This window comes from Balaenoptera borealis (assembly GCF_965194805.1).
Source record: "Balaenoptera borealis genome assembly, chromosome: 18".
Classification (NCBI taxonomy): Eukaryota; Metazoa; Chordata; class Mammalia; order Artiodactyla; family Balaenopteridae; genus Balaenoptera; species Balaenoptera borealis.
Genome location: NC_138877.1, coordinates 10196220 through 10221866, shown reverse-complemented (window position 1 = coordinate 10221866; position 25647 = coordinate 10196220). Strand labels below are relative to the sequence as shown.

Below are 25647 nucleotides of genomic sequence, written 5' to 3'. Positions count from 1 at the left end.
TAAGTTTAAAAAAGGAAAATAATCTGGAAATGTTGGTTTTCACATTTTTAGCCTATCTCAAACAAAAAGTTGACAATTAAGTATATAATTCTGATTGAACTGAGGTATTCCTAAAATTGTTAAGCCTGAGGATTATAAGGCATAGTCATGAAGCCACTGGGAAGACACTGGATGAAGACAATGAAGATGCCACTGACACATACAAAAGTTTTCCAAGAGTGCTAGTTATTTGTTGCATCAGGGTAGTATTTCAGTGAATGAATGTGCTCATCACATCGTGCTGCACGTAATGCACTCTGTAAAGTCACATGTATAAAAGATGTTTCTAAGAATGCTAGTTACTCATTCCATCAGGTTAGTGTCATTAAAAAAAAAATGTCACTGAGCAACTCTGCATAAAATACTGAGCTAGAAAAACATTGGGGTGAAAGCAACAAATCAAAAAATAAACAAACAAACCGTCCCTATTGAGAAGGAGCTTTCTAAAAGGAAGGAGAGACAAAGAATGATAGAATAGAGTACAAGAGCTAATTCCCAAATATTTGGAACTTAATAGATCTGACTAGAAACATAAGATTTCTATTGTTGTTCAATTTGGGGGGAAAGAGGTGGTGCTGGCCTTACTAGAAGTTGATCCACATGAAAAAGAAACATCACCAACAAAGTACAATACTGCAAATTACAGAGTCACTTTGAGTGACACTGAGCAAATCAATTTAGTTACATGAAGTAGAAGGGCTACATTACTAAGAAAGAATAAAAACTATCTTAATCAGAAGGAATAATGAGGAAGCCAATGAAACATGTACTGATTATATTTATATAAGAGTCTTCCTGGTAAAACAGGCAGAATTATAAACAGCCAAAAGTTAAACACAGCTTTGTATTTTTTTTCTAACTTTATAATATCTACTACAATTCTCAGTATAAAGTGAATATTAAGTAATAAGAGACTATTAATTATCCTTTCACTAGAATTCCACTTTAGAGTACTATCCTCCTCCATTCTGTTTCTTCTTCATCCCCACCACACATGAATGAGAATTCCCTCTTTGATTTGGATAACTTGTTAATTATTTTAAGATAATTTAAAGGAAAATACCACGAAGTGGAAGGGAATAAAACATTGTAATTGAATTGAGATTGTATTTTATTTCATGTAGACTGAACAGGAATGTCATGAGACCCTCCCAAGTTTTTATGAACAGGCAAAGGGAAGAAGCCTCCACTAAATAAAATTTAAAGGGACGGTGAGAGTCAAAAAACAAAGTTATTTTTGGTTACCGTCTCATACATCACGCTGTTCAACATATGATCTACACACTTATGCTATTCGGCTGCTAATGACTTCAATAATGCCTAAAATCAGGAATAATTTTATACACATGCAAATAAGAACCTCTCACATTCTTGCAACTTTACCTAGAGGAAGTAAATTAACAAGTCTCTAGGTGGCAAAAAAGGGCACTTTATCCAGAGCTTATTACCTGAAACACACCAACACTGCATTATAACATTGACTAACACACATGTTTATTTGGCTGAAACACACTAACTTAACTGGGATTTTCCAATTTTCCTCCTTCGCACAGAAAGTACTGAAATAGCAGAATCTCTAAAATTAGTTTTAAGTCATTGACTATAAGGAAAAACTTTTTCTAGCAGGTTCAATATACTCAGGAATCACAGAAGGTTAAATTATGTTCAATAAACCATAAACAAAGAGGTCATTGTTAGCCTATAAAACAAAAATACTACTCAGTTGTAAGCTTCAATCAGGCAAACAAGTGGTATGAAATGCCTTATTACTAGTGATTTAGAGTTTTCCCTGGATGCAATTTAAAATGACGCGGCACACTGATTTTTAGATGAATTATACTTTTTATAGGCCTACATACAACATTCTCAAACAACATTGACTGGATGAATAACCACCATTAAATTATAATTATGAAGACCAGGTAATACATTAAAATTACCATAATATTAATTGTAAGTAAAAGTATCATGATACTAAACTATAATTACATGATATTAAAACTTTCTATAACCACAAGACTATATAAAGATGATGGGAGCATTTTAGTGTAGCAACATTAAGTGTAATTTTACTCTATTTTCTATGCTTTCAATAATGCTGAGTTATTGTTTTGGTTTTATTTTTTTAATTTTAAAACTACCAAAAAAGGCTTCATTCTGTGTACACAGAAGCACATTCTCCTTCCTGTTGGGTATCACCTTTTGCAGATACAGTAAATTTCAATTTTTCTAAGCAATAAGTTTCTTAAAAATTTCAGTGTTCTAAATTAGAGATCATAGGTTCTAGAGTCAGAAGTGTTCCACACAGAAACAGTTGTTCAACACATAGGAAAAATGGTGATAACTTACTTTGGGTTGCTTAATTAAGTCAAGCAAATCCTTTACTTGATGTCGGAGCAGATTTTGACATTTCCACATTTCATTCAGTGCCCTGAAAAACACATACATAAATTTAAATAACAAAACAGGATAAACATTCTTCCAGAATATCCCAACCATGTTAATTTTTTCTAAAAGTTCAGATTACAAATGGAGATGACAGAGAAGGGTAAAATTTACAGGACTAGGCAATTGATGATACATTAAGAGAAAGAGAGAAGTCAAATATAAGAGATAATAACATTTGAGGAGATGGCTATATCAAAAGAAAGGGATTAGTGGTGGTTGTTTTTTCTTTTGTATAAAAATAGTGAAAATCTATCATTAACTGGAACATGTTTGTAGGCAAGGGCATAGCAATGAACTGCAGAGATTACAAACTTAAGAAGTAAAGCAATATTTAATGGAGTAAGGTCTTGTATTCAATAGCAGGCCGGATGAAAAGGAATAAAAGACACAAACGGAAAAGAGTGAGCCCTGAGAGAATGGAGATACTTTTTCCTGAAACAAAAATATTATAATTTTACATAATATATATTATATACTTTTATTTATAAGTAATATTTATGAATTACATTATATGTATATAAGTGAACATTCATTTTTTACGGCAAAAATTTTGATATCACCATAACACTTTTATTGTTCTCAGGCAGAAATTTAAATCTAAAAAAAATTATATACTCAAGAAAATATACATAAATCATAGACAGCAGTTAATGTTATTTAAATATTAAGATATAGAATATCAGAACCACTCACATTTAAAATTTTAAAAAGGAAATTTTCCAAAACCAAATATTACTTCTCATTGTTTTCAATTATCTATACTTCTATTAACCTCCATTATCACACATATGAAGCATTGCCATAAGAGTAATTTAATATAGAAGCATATAAAACCATATAAAAACACACTTTTTCTTTTGATAGACAAGGCAATTGTTTAATATTTTCACCCTCCTCAGCAGTATGTTTTAAAAATACCTTTGCATTTTTTAAAGGAGACAAATTAGCTTAAATTTGGACAATTCCTTTACAGTAGTCCCTTCAACATGGTACTGGCAAAACAACAGTACTGGGGCATTTTCACCTTAAAATACCTAAACTTTACTGTCTTCAAGCTACTAAAGTTCCATAAAGTTTAACTGGCACACTTTAAGAATGTAAACATTAAAACAAAAATGACCATTATCCAGAGGACTGTAAATAATTTTCAAAGAAACAGAGTAGTCATCTGTGAAATTACTTGTGAACTCCGAAGTCAATGAATTCTCTCCTTACCTATACATCTTTTCACTACTTAAAACTTCTGAAGGCCCTGGATTTTGAAACTTGCTTTCACTTAAAGCAGAAAAATAAAGCAGAAATTATCTTTTATAAACTTAAAGATGAAATCTTAAGCAATTCTAAAGCTTATTATAAACTATTATGGCTATAGCTTAAATCAAAAAGTGACCATCACTGACTAAGAATTTGTATTATAACATTCAGGGGGAGCATCCTCTTGAGCATTTCAATTAAATTATATTAAGCAGCAAAGACAATCTGTCCTTGTGCTTTGCCTTTCTAAATAGTACTTAAGGAAAAAAAGTTGTACTAGTAGAAGCAGTATTACTACAATAGGAAGACAGATATCCATTTATTTAATATTAGCCTGAATTCCAGCTCTGTCACTAAATAAACGTGAAAAATCTGGTTAGAGCCTGGATACTGTTACATTTGTTAAGTGACATTTTAAGTAGACAACTAGTTCCCTCACTTTGGCTTCTCCTTGTTTGAACCAACATACCACAAGTTTGCATCAGTTCAAAGAAAAAGACGACTACCATTGGGCTGCAGTCAGAAACTTGTCCAAATGTTGAAGAGAACCTCTCCTCCAACCTTCTGCTCCCAATTGGCAAATTACCCATCAGACTCCACAGTTCAAAACTGTCTAGATGAGAGCCTGATCAATGAAAGAGAAGATCACAACCAGGACACCTGATACTACCACTTACTCTTGTCACTGACAGTTGTTCTGGGGAACTTGGGGTAGGTGGAAATACACACCATGATCAGACAGTACCCAAGCTTGCCTCTATTCTCCTTTCCAGTAATCAATATACTTATAGTTAACCTAGGGACTTACCCAAAAGTGGGTACACATCAAAAAGTCTAAAATATAGGAAGTATTTTGTCTTCCCCAAAAGAACACAGATATAGAATAAAATATATGGCTCTTTCAGTAAATAAGAAAAATCCTTACCAAACAAGTTCTTAGCAGGAACCCGCCTGCCAAGCAGCTATTTTAAAATACTTTTCACACTAATTAGAGGTCACAAAAATTCAAATGACTTTCTGGGCTAGAATGGTAATGTAAATGAATGAAGTAAGACAGGTGTTATAATACAGAGTGTTATATACAGAGGACTGTGGTGAAATTAGAAACATTAAGTAAAACATCAATATTATTAGTATTCAGGACAATGAAAAAAATGAGAAAAAATTTGATACCCCCAAAATTGGCAAAAAATAAGATGCCTGATAATGTATTGGAGGATGTAGGAACTTACAAACCACTGGTAAGAGTATAAATTAGTATAATCATATTGGGAAATAATTTGACTAGTTTATAATGCTGAAAACATGCATTCTCAGCAATTCCACTCATAGCTGTATACCAGTGATCCTAAACCTTGGTTGCCCATTACAATCTCCAGAAACGCTTTCCTAAAAACCCCAATGCCCATACTACACTCCAGACAAATTAAATGACAATCTCTGAGGATGAGATTCATGTGTCAGTATTTTTTAAACCTCTCCACGTGATTCCAATATGCAGCCAAATTTGAGAACCATTCATAACCATACCTTAGAGAAACCCTTGCATGTGTATACTAAATTGAAAAATGTTCACAGTAGTACTATTTGTATTATTAAAAAAATGGAAACACACAAATGTCCATTCTTTCCATTGACTCAGATTTGCAATGCCAAGATGATGGAATAAAACTATGGTTTAATGACAAAGTAATTCAGTACCACAGTGAAAATGAATGACCCACAAGCTATATATATAGAGTAGATGAAGTTTAGGAACATAATAGAGTGGCGTGAAAAAACAAGTCACAGAAGACTATACCCACAATTATTCCATTTTCATAAAGTTCAAAAACAAGCAAAAATTAAAAATATATTATTAAGGGATACATACATACATATGATAAAACTTTTTTAAAAGGAAATGAGAAACACAAAATTAAGGCTGGTGGTTTCCTCCGGGAGGAAGATAGGAGGATGAAAGAGAGACGTGTTCACAAGTTGGGTGGTAGATTCATACATAGTTTTATTTTATTACTATGCTTCAAAACTCGTGATTTGTGTGCATTAAATACTTCATGATAATAAGCGTAAAGACTTTTGGAGAAAATAATCACAGATTAAAGTTAAAGTGTAAGTAATAAAATGTTAAGAAGCATTAGGTGTATAGTTGGTCACTTAATTCCAAGAAGTTGATTAAAATAAAAAATAATTTTAAAAACATTATACATATATATATATATATATATATATATCTCAAGTATTTTAACTTAAAAGAGATAAATACTCATTCACTCACCAACCATTTCTGTAGAATCAATTGATCCACAGATTGGAAATTACTTTCAATGTTTCCATGACATTATTTTCCAGTATATCTCCTATGTCACCATTTTTTCTTTTTAATTCAATCAAATGGACTTGTCATTTAAGTGATGAATGATATCTGATAAAAATATTTAGTTTTGAAACTGCTATTTATGTTTTGTATATTCTATTTTCAATTATTTTTTATTTTCTTTTCCACTTCTGGTATTAAAGTTTTCATTAATTTTTTGCTCCTATGGGTTTAGACGTTATACATTCGAATTCTATTTTTTTAGGGGTGACTCAAAGTTTTAATATGCACACTTGATTCATGGTCTAATTAATCAACATGTCTGTCCTCACTCTTATATGACAAAAGAACATTAGAACACTACCTGCCATCTTAACATGTTGTTATCTGACAGGGTCCACCCAGGCATGTGGCGGGGTATCCCAGGGACTCTCAAGAGAGTTCACATATCATTGCAGTGGTGTACACTGGCACAATATCAGCCTAGATGATAACCTACTTTTTAATCCAGACCCCAACCCCTTGTAAAGAAAACTTTATCCTATTCCTTCCTTCTGGATTCAATTTCCTTTTTTATTCTTTAGTAATTTTTCCAAGTAGGAATTATGAGTGATGAACTCTCATTTTTTGCTTGAAAGTGTCTTTAATTCATTTTTACTCCTGAGTGACAGTTGAACTGAGTCAAGGTGTCCAGATTGGGTGTGATTTAAATAGGTTGTTTCAAATGGGATATATACATATCCTATTCTCATCCATTCTAAGAGGCCATCAACTGCACCATGAAGAAAAGGATGCATTCCAATTCCACAGATGCTAGCATATGAAAATTTTATGTTTCACAATTAATTATAGTGGTAACATATTTTACTATATGCAGTGGAAAAAGAATGACCTTTGGAACCGGGAAGAACTGAGTTCAAATTCTGGCTTTGTCTCTTATTACTTGTGTAATTTTGTGCAAGTTCATTGATCTCTGTGGGATTCAGCTCATCATGTGTAAAACAGAAAAAAAATCATTTATACTGGGAGTTGCCAAGCTTTTTCTATAAAAGGCCAGAAACTAAATATTATAAGCTTTGTGGGTCATAAGGTCCCTGTTGAAACTACTCAACTCTGCCAATTGTAGCAGAAAAGAAGCCACAGTTAACACATATTCCTGTGCCTGAAGTACAGTGGATATCAAGAAATGTACATTTCTCCCCCTACAACCCTTTTTCTCAACATTCTTATGAAAGATATAAATAGCATATATAATAATTTCCATGTGGGAAGTGCAGTTAAAAGTCCCATTAAGCTGTGGTAGGAATGAAAATTATATACAGCTCCTTAGACTTCTAATTTCTGAATATTTAATCCCCATTAGCTGGGGATTAAGTTACACATTCACTGGAATACTGATGATCTAAACTTTCTGAAACCTAGAGCATATCCATCTCTAGGCCTCAATTTCCTAAGCCTCAGTACGATTCAATTAGCAATGCCTCTCCCATGTCCAAAATGCCAATTCCCTACAAAGCCATACAAAAGAACTTTTTGAATGAAACATGGTCATAAAAATGTATTTGTGCTTACCTTTACATCAAACTATAACACCATGTTGAGGCTATGCAGCACAAAAATGTGTATCCTACTGCCCTACACTATAATTCAAATCAGTATCAGGTGAAAATAAGAAAGTACTAATTTCACAATATGGACCTTTCTAATGCCTTAAGGAATACAAACAAAAACAAAAGGTACATCAGCATTTCTTGAGACAACAATATGAAAATCTGGAGAGAGAAAAACTAAATCCTAAAAGATTCCATGTCAATCAGCTCTGTTTTTTAATTAGTTACAAAAATCCTTGTTAATCTCATGTTAATAGCAGTACTTTCTGAAAAAATATCCAAGTATTTTATTGTGTCTGACCATTTAAACAATGTTTGCATTATATAAATTGTTGACATTTAAAAATACAGTTTTCTTTTCCATAAAATCCAACATACTGCAAAAGATGGAAAGAACAGAGTTTAACATTTGAAACATACTTCACAGCATTTAAATCCAGTGTGGCATACAAATAATATAAGCATTTCATCCGTTCTGTAGTTTCCAAATTGTGGGGGACCATGTATTGAGCAAAGATCCGTTCAACAAGCAATCTACGAAAAAACATAAAGTACTGTATTAATTTCTTTAAATGTAGGTATTAAGTATGTATGTAAATTTCCGAAACACATAAAGAACACATATAAAAGAGCTTCTTCCTTCTGAGTAGAGATGAGATTTCCAAATCAAAGATTTCTTTCTATAAGAAGAAGAGCCAAAGAAAAAATTTTAGCTGGATGTACTGGAATCAGTCCTATACCTAACTAAGATTAACTACTTCTGCATGACCTTGGGCAAGTTATATACCAGGGACTCAACTTCATTGGCTAAATAATAAAGGGTTAAAAAACTACACCAGAACCTTCCAAGTGACAAATTCTAATCATCTGTAAGTTAATCATAAAGAAATGTTTAAGATTCTTGACTTTTCGTAGTGATCATCATGAAAAGAGACCTAGATAGAAGTAAAAAAAGAAAAAAAGAAAAGGAAAGAAAAAAAAGAAAAATTAAACGGTGGGGGGTGGGCTATGAAACCATAACGCAAATCTCTGTGCACTGATGCCACACACTCAAAAAGCTTAAAAACGTCAATTTTCTAAAAATAATAACTATAAAGTCTCTTAGATAATATCAACCTAAGATACTCAGTTTCTACTTCCCATACCTCTTAAAATTGTAAGATGTCCTACTGGTTCTTAATTTTCTCATTCTCACCTGTTAATAAGCAAGATCATTTGGACCTCAAATTCATCAAATCAATGCAGACTGCAAGCAGAATTTACAGTTCTACTAACTACTAAATTGCTAGGTTCCATACAAGATCTAACCTTACACACTGGAATAGAAAAATACAAAGATTATATTCAGATAATGTGTTTTTATATAAATTTATAAACTATTATTTTTAGACTTGAGTAGGAATTGTTTTTATTTAAAATGTCTAAATCCAAAGGGTGTATATTTATTTTAATTTTATTTGAAAAAATGAATGTGAATCCTTATAACACAATTACCTATGAAACAAAATTTAAATCATAATTACATACACTCCTACTTTCAAATAGTACTCTGTTAAAACATAGTATACGAAAATGACCATAAAAGACGTATCCATCCCTAAAGTTATATGTACATTACTATTTCATTTATGGCTTTGTTGGGAAAGCAACTAGTCACTCACTACCTTTAATTTGCAGTAAAAACTGAGGAGGGAGTTTAAAGTTATAAAGAAAATAGTTAGCCTAAAACAACAGCTCAACAACAGTTATATAATACCAAAAGCACCAAACATTTTACACGTGGTGTCTTTAACTTACCTATCATCAATACTATTTTGATAATATATATGTAGCAATTTGTCTTTGATCCATGAAATCTGTTTTGCAGCATCTTTCCCAGCTGCTGATTGTAAAGCATATTTCTTATAGATCTGGGCAAGTCCCATCATGGCTTCTTTGCGCACTCTCCACTTAAAAAAAGAAAACAAAAATTTTTCTTGTAATTTAAAAATGCCTCCGTTATATTAATTCAGTGAAGTCTAGTTTCCCAGTTTTTTAATTTACTTTACACAATTTATTTTCATCATACCTCAGTTCCTGGATGTCAATCTGTAATGACTGTATGAAAAAACACAACTATCATTTTAATATATCTACTATGTCAAGCACAGACATCTATTAACATGTATAAAGAATTTTAATGCTTTGATATCTTAAACCCATTACCAATCCCTAAAAAACAAAATTCAATCACAATCTACATAATGTCACTTAGAATGAGTGAGGGAAAGCACGCTACCAAATTGTAAAAGGCAAATACAATTAAGTGGATAAACTGTGAGCTATTCCTTATAGATTTTTTTCCAAATTATGGTCTATATTAAGCATATCTGTATTAAAGGTATACATGACAATGGCTTTATCAGATGCTGAATGCAAAGACACATCAGTGGTTCATTTTGTATATCTGGCAAAGACGTTCAGCTATAAATGTATTCAACTATTTTGTAAAATAAATACATATCTGTTATAGTATACCTAACATTAATTATGTTGGTATGAGTTTAATCTTAAATTTTACATAAACACAGCACTATAATCAGTAGGATGTAAGTAATATTTAGAACTTCATGAATCTGCGAAGATTATTAATTTTTCCTTTGCAGTCTGTCACTCACAGCAACATTTTTCTCTTGGTTTCTCTTTCAATTAATTACAGTAAATAAAAGTCCTTATTTCATCCATCCACTGCATACATACTGAAATAAAAGACTTCAAAAGCTTTACTCATAAAATAAGAATTCAATATATTTGTAAAAACTTTATCTCCAATTCCCTATCTTATCTCTAATTCCCGAAAGTGCTACTTCAGGGAAAATTTAAAGATACAGAGCATATTCTAATACTGCCAGTAACATAAATATATTTAATTATTTTTTGGTACTCAATTAATATTTATATGAATAAACCAAGCAGTCCTATGATGAACACAACATGATGATCAAAAACATACATGAATTATAATCCCAATAATACACAAATACTTAGGTTAAATTCTAAGTGTAATTATGAAAAAGTTTACTTGAACACTTAGAAGGCTGTTATCCTACCATGATGCAAACCTCCTTTTCCTTCTTTATAGCTTTTGGCCTTTTCATTGTTTAATTCCCTACTGAAATATTCAATAACAACAAGTCTAAATTTATCAACTAAAATAAGTTGCTCTGAATACCTATAGATTTGGAGGGAAAACCATGCAATTCCTGTCCAGGTATTCTCCATCCACAACCCACATGATCAAAGAGAGAATTAAATGATGGAGATAGCACAATCGACCATACAAGTGACTTTCAAAATGTTGTGAAGTTTTTACCTAGTTAGAGCTATTCATATCTACCAAAAGGCCTCCCACTTTCTTTGCTTATTAACCCCTAAATACACCAAAGATTTTCATCCTTCACCAAAATTACTCTTAAGTCTAAGTCTGTAAAATCCATGCCATCAAGGAAAGGCAGTGGGGAGGAGGGGAGAATAAATATTCACTGAAACACTTACTGAGTGCCTAATACATTCCAGGCAACATGGAATACAAATGTAAGAGACACTGCTCTCTTCAGAAGCCACTAACTAAAGAGTGGAGCTGTTCAGTGCTCTAGAAGGAAGGTTTGGGATCACGGGAGATAGGCTCGAAGCATGCTGCTCTGCTGGGGTTAGCTTTGCCATGTTGAAAACATTTCTGGGACTTCCCTGGTGGCGCAGTGGTTAAGAATCCGCCTACCAATGCAGGGGACACAGGTTCGATCCCTGGTCCAGGAAGATCCCACATGCAACTGAGCCCGTGTGCCACAACTACTGAAGCCCATGCTCCTAGAGCCCGTGCTCCACAACAAGAGAAGCCGCTGCAATGAGAAGCCTGCACACCACAACAAAGAGTAGCCCCTGCTCGCCACAACTAGAGAAAGCCTGCATGTAGCAACAAAGACCCAACGCAGCCATACATTAATTAATTAATTAAAAGAAAAAAGAAAACATCTTGTATTTTCTATTCCATAGAAATTATAATACAATCAGCTAGAGGACTATGAACTGATACTCAATGAAAGGAAAAAGAGAAAAGAGAAGTTGTGTTCAGAGGCCTTTTCAAAAGTCACTTACTAAAATTAGTGTACAGGTTAAACATCTGATTACTCTACCATTTAGAGCTGGCCCATTTTGAGGATGAGAACAAATAATACTAATAAAGAAAAACTAATAAAATTTAATGTAACAAAAAGTAAAATCTTCTCATAAACATTATTTTAGATATTAAAATGCCTCCCCCCCAAAAGGGCTAATTACATTTAAATCTCAATATTTTCAAATGAAATACTATTAAACTTCAAGTATTCAAAATGCAAACCTACTAATAATTATTAACCCTACTTACCCGTTTGTCTAATGTTCTCTCTCTCACAAAATTAAGTAAGTGATCATTGACCAGAAGAATATCCTTTTTAGCAGCTGTAACTATAGACACAATAACATCATGTCTAATAGCTTCCTCAGGGTCATGTGACCTCACTTTAAGATACTCTGAAAGATAAAATTTTATTTGATTAAAATGAAACTCTGACAACTAAAATGTTCTAAAAGATTGCATAAGATCTTTGAAAGTAAACCACAACAAAAACAAAACCTAAGTAGAAGGTTCAATATTTCAAAAACATTAGGAGTAGGTAAGAGAGAAAGGGAGAAAGAGAAGGAAGAAGGAAAGAAGGTCAGTCCTTCAGGCAAAATACAGTAGTTTACATGCAACTGAGTAGTAAACCCCCTCCCCATTTGTGGGACAGGGTAGTTAACTAAGGAGTTCCTAAACTCATTAATTCAACAAACCATATAAATGAACCAAGAAGTGTATCAATGTTAAATATTTCACTTTTGTTTTTTAAATGGTTAAAATATTCAAGTCAAGTGGTTCTAATGGGAAAAGGCTAGAGAATTCAAGTTTCTATCCCTTAACTAGGTAAACCCTTAGTGAGGTTATTGAAAGAGTAAAATTAAGGTAATGGCAGCCGAGAAATAGGATTACAGGAAAGACCGTAAGGCAATTCTGTTTAACTGAACTAAAAGAAAGGCCAAAGGGAAGACAGAAGAAATGAAACATTTAACAATTACGAGTGACTGGAGGAGAATCTTAAAGTCAAAAACATGGAAGTTCAGATCTGGCACTGAGAAAGCTGAAAGAAAAAATTAACAATCTTCAGTAATGATATATTAGGTTTAAAGAAGAGGTACCACAAGTGAACATAAATTATTATTCAGCTTTTTAATTATATGACCAGTAAGATAAAATTTCATTGTTTGGATCTGGAGTAACATACATAGCCATGTCTATAAACAAACAGTGCTTATGATTGTGAATGGATTTACGTCTCAGTAAATTAACAGTTAACAATATAATGCAAAAGCTCATAAAATCAATGCCCAGGTCCTAAGCCCCTCCACCTTGAGCATCCTCTACTAACAGGAACTATTTCAAAAAGTGTTTAAGACAACATGTCGCTAAAAAACTTCTGAAGAAATGGAAATATTATTTTATGTATCACAAAAAAGAAGGTTATTTTTAGTATTGATTTCAAATGCCCCATGCTAAATATATCTCAAATTCATTTACCCATCAAGATAAAGACAGGAATTTTAACTTTCGCTGTACTTGTTTCAAATGCAATACGTATTATTATTTCAGGTGCCACTACAAAATGGAAAAACCAATGACACACCATCAATTTTCAGATGCATCCTCATTTCACTAAAACAAATCATTCATATTAAACAGGTATATACAAGAGCTATTGACTTATAGATATTAACTGTGCAGAGGAAGAGAAAACAGGACAAGGAAGAAATTCTCAACAGTCAGCATGATGCAGCATCTAACAATACTCTTCCCAATATGGCTACGTCCCTCAAAACTTGGCTGAAGGAACAGGATGAAGCTCATAAACACACTATGGAGAAAAGAAGATAAATGTATGTTTTTAACATATTTATTTCAGCTCACTCCTGAAACCCTAAGAAAATGTCTTTTAAAAGGGACAAGTAACAAGAGAAGAGATCATAGCAGAAGAGATTTCTCACCAAAATTTTGGCAGATGGATTACTGGTAAATGCCCAGGGACAAAGGAGAAGGATGAAATCTAAAAGGGAAAGAAAAGTCATGACAAGCTCATTTCCAGGGTAGAAGAACCCTGAAATTCAAGGCACCAAGCAATGAGAAAGGCAGAGATGAAGACAGCAGCTGAAAACATGGAATGGAGTGGTTGAAAATCTGCACTAATAGTTAGACCCCTAGATTTTTCAAATCTGTCTTTTAGCCAACTCTAAAAATTAATATGTGCCAGGAGGCTAGAGACTAGGAAATACATAACAAGATAAATGTTTCATAAGAAATGAAACTGTACACTATCCTTTGATAAAGCAAAACATTCAAAACAATGATAAGGACTAAAAAGGTTATTGGTGAAATTATTCACATCTAAAGTATATTTCAGACAGCTATAAAAAAACAAAATATCTATTATTTAGCCAAGAGTAAACAATGCATTGAAGTTCTGACTATGGAAAAAATACTTTAAAAAGATACAGACTATGTACAGAACTACTACAGATCAACAAGAAAAAAAAAAAAAACACCGAACAAGCCAATTAAAAAAGGATGGGTTTAAAATTTAAACAGATACTTCATAAAAGAACATATATATCAATATGCACATAAAAAGATGGCTAATCTCATTAGTCATCAGGAGAATGCAAATTAGAATCACAACAAACATTAAGACCTATGAGAATGGCTAAAACCAAAAAGACTGACGATACAAAATGTTGGCAAGGATGCTGAACAAACATTAAGACCTATGAGAATGGCTAAAACCAAAAAGACTGACGATACAAAATGTTGGCAAGGATGCTGAACAACTGCACCCTCAAACATTTCTGGTGCGAGTGGGAAATAGTACAACTACTATGAAGAACTAGGTCATTTCTTATAAAGTTAAACATACATTTACCCTATGATCAGCAATTTTACTCCTAAGTAGTTCCAAAGAGAAATAAAAACATAAATCCACAGAAACACTTATACAAGAATACTCACTGTAATCTTAATCATAATCACCCCAGACCAAAAACAACCCAGATATCCGTCAAAAGAAAAAAAAAAAAAGGATATAAGCAAACTATGGTGTATTCATACAATGAAATACTACTCTATAATAAAAAATAAAGTAATAATACGGTGTCCCAAAGACACAAGCAATTAAAATTAAACTCCTGGTAGGATACTCTTTTCTGGGGAATATGAATAGCCAAAGAGAAAGTATCTAAACTAAAGGTTTTCCAACAAACAACCCACCCCGATCACCCTACAGTGAAGTTCAGAGTCAACAATCCCATCCATATGCTCAGGGCTTTCTGAACAGCTTTTAATTTAGTCCCCCACTCTTAATAAAAGCCGACAGCCACGGATTGCCAAGCATTTGAGGAAAGCCTCTAACATGGAAAATACAGACAAAAGCAAATAAAAAGTGGGAAAAACAAGTGGGTGAAACAGACATTTTTAAGAAAAAGAAAACTCCAAAATACTATCATTAATATTCTCAGAGAATACTGCACCCATACATAACACAAGAAAAGGATGCTCCAGAGTAAAAGAAACATCCAGGATAAAAGAGAAGGAGGAAGAGAAAAGGAAGAAACAGACAGACATACATAGACACACACATGCACGCATGCACACACACACACACACGCTCAGGGTCACACAGAAGAAAAAGGGGGAGAAAAGAAGGGAAGGAGAGGGGGAAGGCAAAAGAGAGAGGAAGAACGGATCATCTTAAGATGAATGCTATAAAGCAGAAGCTCACACACAGCGAGCAGTCCAAGTTCAGGTGTCAGTAGGGAGACAGAGGGTTCTCCAAGCAGGGTATCTCCCATAAAAAGCAGTTTAAAATGTACTACAAGTTGGTAAAATTTTAAAAAGACTAAATAACTAAATAATAACAAGCAATAATATGAAAGATGGGAAGATAGTGCTCAGAGGTAAACCATTCAAGGGTCCTTGATTGCTCAGAAAGAAGCTAGTGTTCTGATTAACTTCAGACTTTATTAATCAACTATGCAGTAAAAGCATGAAGGAGAATGTTAACTTCCAAGCCCATATGGATAAAAAAAGGAAAAATGAGAAGAAAAGTAATCAGCTGAGCAGAAGAGAAGAAAAATAGAAATAAAAGAAGCAAAGAATAGGTATGCAAAATAGAAAACACAAAGTAAGATAGTAGGAATAAGTTCAACTATATCAAATTCAAATTATTTCAATAAAATTTTCAAATAACATAAGAATACTATGTATAACTTATGTACAGATACACATGTGACATAGATAGAAAAACATGAACAGAATGCAGAACAAATTTAACAGACAGGTTACCCTCTACAGAAGTAGGAATGAGAGGAGTTTGTGAACAGCATTTCAACTGTATCTACAATTTACTTTCTTTTTTTAACCTCCTAAGCTAATACAGCAAAATGCCAACATTTCTGAGGAAGACAGTGGCTGCCGTATTCATCCGTATTCTCTGAACTATTTCATAACTTTAAAAACCTTAACAGAGCAGCAACAGTCAGATACACAGTATTCTCATTACTATAAAAATGCAAAGTTCTGAAATACCTCATCAATATACAGATTTCAGAAAAGTTACCTCCATTAGGCATGGTTAAATTAGTTCATAAATTAACGACTCTCACCTAAGTTCTCAAAATATTAAAGACGACTGAAGTCCCATAATCTATGCAAAGTCAAGACCTGTTCAAATCCAAATACCTGAAATACTTTTAGAATTGTTCTTAAATTAAGAAACCAATATTGTCTCTGATAACGCTACTTTTTATGTAAGTGCTTCTAGCCTATGTAGGTACTAGGAGATAAAAAATGTAGCTTCACCATGATGATGAACTGAAACAAGAAGACTTCACTGACAATAATCACAAAAAACCACCAAAAATAAAAAGGTTTTTTTTTCCTATATATAAAACCAATTTTTTTCACCAAAGAGCATCTAGGAATATTTGCCATTATGGGTATACAGTACCTGTTAAGTCCTTTGCTAAATCAGGATGGTTCATGAGACAATGGCTAGCAAATTTCACACATTCCAGGCGAATTGGTACATGGATATCATTAAACCTGATAAAATATAAAGTCACAGAGTAATCTTTAAAATAAGAGAGACAGATAAGTGTTTAACCTGCACTTAATTTATATTTATTTCTCTAATTAAAAGAAAAAACAGGGCTTGCCAGGTGGCGCAGTGGTTGAGAATCTGCCTGCCAATGCAAGGGACATGGGTTCGAGCCCTGGTCTGGGAAGATCCCACATGCCGCGGAGTGGCTAGGTCCGTGAGCCACAACTGCTGAGCCTGTGCATCTGGAGCCTGTGCTCCGCAGCCGGAGAGGCCGCGATGGTGAGAGGCCCGCACACCGCGATGAAGAGTGGCCCCCACTTGCCGCAACTAGAGAAAGCCCTCGCACAGCAACGAAGACCCAACACAGCAAAAATAAATAAATAAATAAATAAATAAATAAATAAATAAATAAATAAATAAATAAATAAATAAATAAATAAATAAATAAATAAATAAATATAAAAGAAAAAACAATTTATACAGGATAATTCAAAGCAGAACCAGACTATTTTAACAAAGTTTTTGATATACTATGTATGTAAGAATGCTTTGGAACCTCTATATTAAACTAGGTTAATCTCCTGTGAGAACTATGTACTTTTAAGGAGGATGTTTAAACAGTACACATTTGGCTCAAATATAAGAACTGGAATGACAAAATTTTTCCTATAAATAGTATACTTTCTTTTTTGTTATATATACATTTATTTATTTTATTTTATTTATTATTATTTTTGGCTGTGTTGGGTCTTTGTTGCAGCGTGCGGACTTTCTCTAGCTCAGGTGAGTGGGAGCTACTCCTTCATTGTGGCACGCAGGCTTCTCACTGCGGTGCCTTCTCTTGTTGTGGAGCATGGGCTCTAGGCGTGCGGGCTTCCGTAACTGTGGCATGCAAGCTCAGTAGTTGTAGCTCGCAGGCTCTAGTGCACAGGCTCAGTAGTTGTGGCATATGGCTTAGTTTCTCCGCGGCATGTGGGATCTTCCCGGACCATGGCTCAAACCTGTGTCCCCTGCATTGGCAGGCGGATTCTTAACCACTGCGCCACCAAGGAAGCCCTATAATTTCAAATATATCTGTTTATGCAAGTATATGCGTATACATAATGCACATACACATTATTAAATCCCACATTGAAAAGAAAGCTTTTCCTCAAATTATTCTTTCTTAAATACAGAACATTCACAAATGTTTGGTAGATCTTGCACTAAACCCTGTATTACTTTATATGACTCTAAAATTGTGCCAAAATTACTCCTATCTATCATAATTATTTCCACTAATATCAAAGCAAATTTTTACATGTATATGTAAATACCTTAGTATGTATCTCTAAAAAGTTAAAACTCTTTTGTTGATAAGTCATTTAAGTATCTTTTACTCTTATATTTCCCCTCTTTTTCTTTTCCTTTGTAATCTGGTGAAGCAACTGTTTTGTGTTTGTGTGTGTAGTGTTTTTCCACAGTTTAGATTTTGATAATTTTATCATTCTGATGTCAATTAACAGGTTCCCCTCTCTCCTAAATCCTGCACATTAGGAATCAGGTCTAGAGACTTGATCATATTCACGTTCATTTTTTAGCAAGACTACTTGATAATGGCATTGTGTTCCTCCATCAGGAAGCACATGATGACTAGTTGTCTCTAAACCATTGATGTTCAAAGCCTATATACATAAGTTCATTGTGGACTACAAAGCAGTAGGGTTTTTTTTTAGATCTTAAGTAACAACAAGAACGTTAAAGTGAAGCAAGAATTTTCCATTTGACATTTTCATAAGTCTTAATTCCCAAAGATCAAAAAGTCTCCAAATCTTGTATCACCTAATACCATAAGAAACAAAATCTAGCATCAGAAAGAAAAAAAGTCTTCTGAAGGAGCAACAAATTACTCATAAAAGATTATTATTAGGAAACAAACTGCTTTATGAAGTACACTCAAAAAAAGTCTAGTCTGTAAAATCTAGTCTCTGGTCTCATATAGTTTCCTGAGTGTTCTGAATCCAAGTACTCAATCCCTGTATACTTTAACCTTTCTCAACTAAACACGTACCAAATAACCATTAAAAAGACATCTTTAAAAAAATACTCTAGCTCCCTAAAATTGGTAATAACATGCAAGTTTTATGTCATTAATAAAAAAAGGAAAAATTACAATGTAATCAAAAGGTAAAAAATTTAAATTAGAATTTTTCCTCCTAAAATCCTATAAAATAAAGTCTGGCTAATCCAAGTCCTGATTTAAAGATATATTAAATGTCTATATGTAAAATTGTATTTGTTTTAGCACATTAAATAAAATAGATTTTGATTTTAGTTGCACAGTTTAATTAAACTAATTTGCCCTCTTGCTCATTGTATTTAAGGGGAAAAAGTCTAGAAATCAAACTCAAAATGACAATGGGCTAATATTTATTAGTTTAACACACCTTGTTAAATATTATTATTGAGCTACATAAGAGATAAGAAAACAGAGTAAGAATTTAGGGCTTAACATATAAAGGCTTATATGATTTGACAAATTAGAAAAACAAGACCAGAAGAGATTATCTTTATCATAATCATTGATAGTTCTGGTAACGAAATGGAAAGAAAAGTGGTGATGACAATGCAAATATTTCAATACAAAGAAAATAGAGTAAGAATCTCAATCCTATTTACTTGTTTATTTATGACTTAATTGCATTATTTGTTATAAGCATAATAATAAAAGGGGGAAAAAAATCCTCCTCTATCCTCAGGGTCAAAGTAGGTTTCAGCCAGGGCACTTGGAAGTGGTTTTAACATATTCAAGGTCGGGGTATCTTTAGAAAAGTAATAAAATAAACCCCTCTCATAGAAAAAATATAGAAACACATTCAAAATTTTTTAACCGATTTCAGGAGGTTTGTGGATCATTAAAAGCATACAAGAAGCCCAGGTTATCATTTCCTCATTATCATAAGACATGTAGAAAGGAGGTTAGTAGGAGGAATATACATAATCATTTATTTATTCATTCTATGGACACCCTTTTATCTTTACAATGTCTCCAAATAATCTAATTAAATATAATTTTTTTGTGGAGAGGCTATATCTCACCATGATGTATTTTTGGTTGGAATTAATCACTATGTAATAATACACTTCAATTTCATGATTATAATACTTTGTGAGATAGCTTTTTAAATGTATCTTTTAAAAATTACTGAAGACAAAATAAGAAGGGGAAACTGTAAATATGGCCAATCGCCATCAGCATTCAAGAATTTCAAAATATAAAACCCCTCATTTTTATGATTTCAGGAAACAATCTTAAATGTGGGTGCTGTTTTAAAATAGTAAGTAGATATAAATACATATTACTTTTAAACAGGACACCAAAATCATATACCTGCCCAAGTAACACTGCCAAAGTGGTTTGTTTTGAGAAGCCAATTCTGAATCCTTTGCCCCAAACATTTTTGCCAGTAGTTTAACAACTTGAAGGCGTTCCTCATTATCATTGCTCTAAAATAAAACACAACCACAGCTTTAAAACCATGAGGTAGATATACTGAGAATAATTTTTCCCATGATTTCCCTTAATCTCCAATTCCACAGAAAACCTTTTATGAACTTCAGCTGAAAAATTATACATAAAAATGTTTAATATGTTTTTCATAAAATTAAATGTTACCTTAAATATTCTAATCATCTCAAATTACATTAAAGGAGTACTCTCCTACATGAAAATTCATCCCAAAGTCTGATTAAGATTTAGTGGCCCCTCCTACAATTGAGGCTTGTTTCCATTCAAAATCAAAATCAAAAGCTAACTTGCATCAAACCTACTTGGGACCCTTGAAAAACTATTTGTGGTCTTTAAGAATAGACACTGATAGAGGCCAATCCTACAGTAAACAGAGACTTATGTATGAAGGTACTTGTTAAGCCCTTTGTAGAAATAAATATGCACTAAATCTCCCAACAGGAGAGTCAGTTCATCTACGTACATCAGATTCATAATGGAGTTCAACGACGTGATGAAGCCTTACACATGCAAAAACTAAAGTTTCCACTTTATATAGAAAATGGGTACTCTGGGGATGAGAACTCAAATTTTATTACTGCTTTTGGTACCTCCAACAAATGACAATATTTAAATGAATGAGCCAGCCACAATACTACACTTGAACACAAAATGTGACAATTAGAGATTGTTAAAAGCACTAATATTCAAGGTATTGGATGGCACTGTACAGATTTTCTTTTAAATTTTAAACCAATGCCAAAGCCCATCATTTAAAGCCCCTGTGATATGACCTGACTCATCTCTATTATTTGATTATTCCTCTAAAAAAGTACGTTTTAACCCTGGCTGCACATTAGAATGACCTATAAGGCTTTTAAAAAACAACAAACAAACAAACAAAAACTCATGTCTGGACTCCACTGACAGAAATTCTGATCTTGGTTAATGCCTGGACATCTGCTTGTTTATTAAGGCTCCACAGGTGAATATTCTAATGGGCAGCCAGGAATGATTTAAACTTACTTTATGCTACCACGCAACTGTAATTCTTTGCGTTCTGCAAATTCACCCAGCACCTTCCTACCTCTATATCATTCTGCATGCTGTTTCCTTTGCTTCAATTGTATGCTGTCTGTATCTTTTATGATACTTATAATATTTGGCCTCTTATTAGATACGGATTTTTTCCTCTTCCTCCCATAATAGATGTTAAATTTGCTGAAAGCAGGGATGATAATTCTTATTTTTGTATTTCTTACAGTATTCAATATTTTTATTAGAGAAAATCAAAGCAACAAATAATTAAAGGTATGACTGCCTTTTGCCTCATCAAAATTGCTAACTACATGAAAAAAGGGGGTAGAGGATGCCAGTGAATCAAATGTCTCACTTGAAAAATACACCAAAAATATGCCCCAGAATAAAATGAGAATAATTATTTGCTGCATTTGGGGGGTATTTACACTACCAACATAAACTATTTATTTTGTAGTTTTCAAAGAGACAAATTCAAATTTTTAGAAACAAGAAATACAACACAGAAATCATTTAAAAACTTTTCTGGGTGGTACAGTGGGGTTCATCAAACAGTATTAACTATAACCAGATTTATTTAATCTTTATGTAACAATTTGAAAGAGAAAATATGCCCCAAATCTGCAAATGAAACTCAATTTTATGGCATAATTTAATGCCAAGGCAATAAAGACGTTACCGAAAGATTCCAGAAAGCCATGTGAAAAGCAAAGGAGCTTTCAAGATAGGCTAGGCAAGTACAAGATAATATTCATAAAGGGAAAATATTTCACCCTATGTCGATAATAGACCCTAAACTATTTTTATGGCACATCAAGGGGTCTTGGGAACCACTATAAACTATGCCTTTAAAACGTAAAAGTTTGATGTATAGCTATGATCTCAAAAGTTAGTCACAACCCAGAATTTATCTGGGAAACATCTGAAGGAAAATATCATCCTGCTAATCATTAATTCATCAGATTTTATCTGCTAGGCACCATGCCAGGCACTGGAGATACACAAATATGCAAGGCACAAACTTGTAAATAAATAACAGTAATATACCACCACATTTGTAACATTCAGTTAAAACCACTATAAGGATTAAAAAGCCACAAATAATGCGCTTTGTTAATCTGGTTGATAAAACCATATTATTTTTAGAATAGTTACCTTCAATTTAAATTCAAGCTGGGGTAAAACTGAGAGCAGCAAATGACTATCAATATTATAGAGCTCCAAAATTAAGTCAAAGACATGCTCTGACAAATCGCTGATAGATGTTTTCCCAAGCATCAGAACCTGATTAAAAAACTTTTGAGAAAGAAAATTTACCATTAATAGAAACACCATAGATAAAGTGAATTTTTTAAAATTTTATTATTCAATTAAGTTCATTATCATTCTATACAGAGTCAAAACAGGCATACCAAAACATTTTCTAAGAAGGTGGGAAATCACTACTGGCTACATAAAAACATAAAACATGGAATTCACCTCGTACATAATAATAGACAAGTAATTTGTACTGACTCATCAATTAGCATATCAATAAATACCCTACCTACCAAATACACTTTATTCCACATTATTGGTACTTACCATATTTTATCCTATATTACAGTTATTTGTACACATGTCTTAGTTTCTCTACTAGATAAATTTCTTAAGGGCAAGGGATCACATTTTGTTCACCATAGCAGTATGGGAGACAACAGTATGGAAGACAAAGCCTTACACCTTCATAGTAGAAACCAATTCCATTTTTAAAATACATAATTTTATATTTACAAGGCAAAACAATATCTTTCTAATACTTTTTGTCTTCTTTTATGGTCTGATAAACAATGTATACATACATACAAAGTTTATAGCACTAATTAAAGTGCAATTAAAAGCACACACAAACACAAGGAAAATCCAAATGTGAACAATTTTTTGCTATAAGCAGCCGGCACTAACTAGCTTCCACATTCAAATCATTCATCATGTTACTACTGAAAATCGTAAAAATACATGGCATAATGATCAAGTTCCTTTCTACTTAAAGTCTTCCAAATATGTAAAAAATTAACTCAGAGCATATCCCACATATTCTCCACAGCATCTTTTATCTCCTTGAAGAAGGAATTAAGGATTCTTTACACCACACAAGCTGCCCTGATCTCTTCTTTCTGTGACAGTTAACAAACAACTTGGCTTAATCAGGTTTTCTATCTGGAAAGTACAGTCAGGACTTTACATTTCAATGTCTCCTCTGCTTACTTTTAGTTCCTGTGTTGTTCTTAAGTTTTTTAGATCTACGAACCTGTACCAACCACCTAGCCATGAAGGGAAAAAAAGAAAAAATTCTATTCTACTATTCTTTATTGGTTTTAAAAATAACTCGTCTGTCCTCCATGTTCATCAATTTTGTGGGGAAAGAATTTCATGACATCAAAGGTTAAATTCTCATTCGAGTTGAAGATAAAGTGGCTTCGTTGTTTCCATTCGAAAATTTTCTTCTGTTTAAAAATGATAAATCTACCTTTCTTAACAGAAAATAATTCTTTCCAATCTGGCTATCTTGGTGATCAAACCATCCTCTTCTTCTATCAGTCTGGGGAAAACTCATTTGAAAATGGGAAAAAAACAAAACAAAAACAACAACAAAAACCCAGTGTTAACTTCCTACAAAGTCCATCAAAAACATTTATTTGACACTTATAATCTCCATCTATCTCCAAGTCAGTCTTCACTGTATAACAAGAGCCTAGTACACTGCCTGACAGAGAGGTATCCAAAATAGATTCAGTAAATGAATGAATGATACGTAACAGGTACTATAATACAACTATAGGTGAAACAACCTTCCTGAGGGTAAACAATTCAGTGGAAGAAGCAGATATAGATTTGAATAAAGTATTTGCTACCATAAAACATCAGTCTTTTACTTACAAATGGTAACTAATTTTCACATAACAAATTAAATTATAACAACTGCCTCCTAATGAAAGGAGTAAGAGGAGTAAGTTAAAGGTCGATAAGAAATTCTACCTTAGATTTAAATGATCAATTTTAATTACAAAAGTGCTTTCACATCAGTTAACACATTCTCTACCATCACCCCAAGCATTAGTAACTCCAATAACTAAGGCTAAGTGAGATTAAGCAAATTAACCAAATTTTACCTACATCAAGACAAGCTTGATACATTTTTTCAATCCAACTAAATACTTCCGTGCTATCCCCTAAAACTTGTGATTAAAAAGATCTGGTAAAAAATAACAACATTACCAAGAAGTGATCCATGTAGGAAATTTTTTGAATTGTCACTACATACTTTTTGTTTTTGATACTGTTGTACCTTTTATGTATATATATATATATGTGTATATATATATACATACACACACACACTTTTTAGTTTCATGAGTTGTCAAGTTACAAAAAATTTTATTTTAAAAAGTAATCTATAATGCCACAGTGACTTCTTAAGTTCTATATATGTAAACAACACTGTATATAAAGAGGAAACTTGAATGTGTCTATATGCATGAGAGTGAAAAAAGACACAAGTAAAAAAGAGACAAAAGTGGGGTTATTATTACCTTGACATCCTACCTCTATTTTTGCTTGCTAATTCTCTACTAGGAAGATATATGAATAATGGCTATTACATGTACAAATCCAAAAAGGCTGAGAATGATTTTTACACTGTACTAAAATCCCACAAGACAATTAAGCTCACCAGAAAGTATTTTACATGTAATTGTAGATTTACAAGGGAGAAGAGGAGAAAAAAAAAAGCAATTCTTAATGACTTCTTAGCTAACTCTCAAATAAGTCAAGGGACAAGAAAATAGGGAAAACAGAGAGAGATAAGAAAATAATGATAAAGTACTGGGAATAAATAAATATATAACTGAAAGTGTGCTCAGACTATTCTGCTAATCCTGTGCCTCTTGCCCCCAGCCTCAGCTTCTGATAAAGACATAACCAAGTATGGACGGGGCTTTCTATTTCTGTAGGTAAGAACTAAGAGCAGGAAATTAACATAAGGTGTAAGTGACAGGGAAATGTTTTTACCTTGATTTACCTGGGATTGCTAAAAGTATTTCCTTGGTCCTTCTATCTTTCTTTTAACTTTTATTATAAATATTTTCAGACATACACAGATGTTGAGAGAATAGTATAATGAACCTAATCACCTCATTCTATCTTGAATTTTTTTTTCTTTTATTACCCAAATATTTATTTTCCCAATCCTAGAAAATATATCAGCGTAGTATA

General features: G+C 32.8%; 1 protein-coding gene across 7 annotated transcripts in view; it reads right to left on the bottom strand.

Moving 5' to 3' along the window:
- The window catches only part of PDS5B (PDS5 cohesin associated factor B), a 201216-nt gene that overhangs the window by 81889 nt on the left and 93680 nt on the right, over positions 1 to 25647 (bottom strand). For all 7 annotated transcript variants that reach the window (XR_014236915.1, XM_082365278.1, XM_082365275.1 and 4 more), the window contains exons 8-14: positions 22549 to 22689; positions 20239 to 20354; positions 16776 to 16870; positions 12074 to 12219; positions 9466 to 9617; positions 8089 to 8202; positions 2389 to 2470 (exon numbers count right to left, since the gene is read on the bottom strand). Coding sequence is in view for 6 of the 7 variants with exons in the window: in XM_082365278.1 (XP_082221404.1) it covers positions 2389 to 2470; positions 8089 to 8202; positions 9466 to 9617; positions 12074 to 12219; positions 16776 to 16870; positions 20239 to 20354; positions 22549 to 22689 (846 nt within the window). In the remaining variant the exon portion in view is untranslated. The remainder of the gene's footprint in view (positions 1 to 2388; positions 2471 to 8088; positions 8203 to 9465; positions 9618 to 12073; positions 12220 to 16775; positions 16871 to 20238; positions 20355 to 22548; positions 22690 to 25647) is intronic.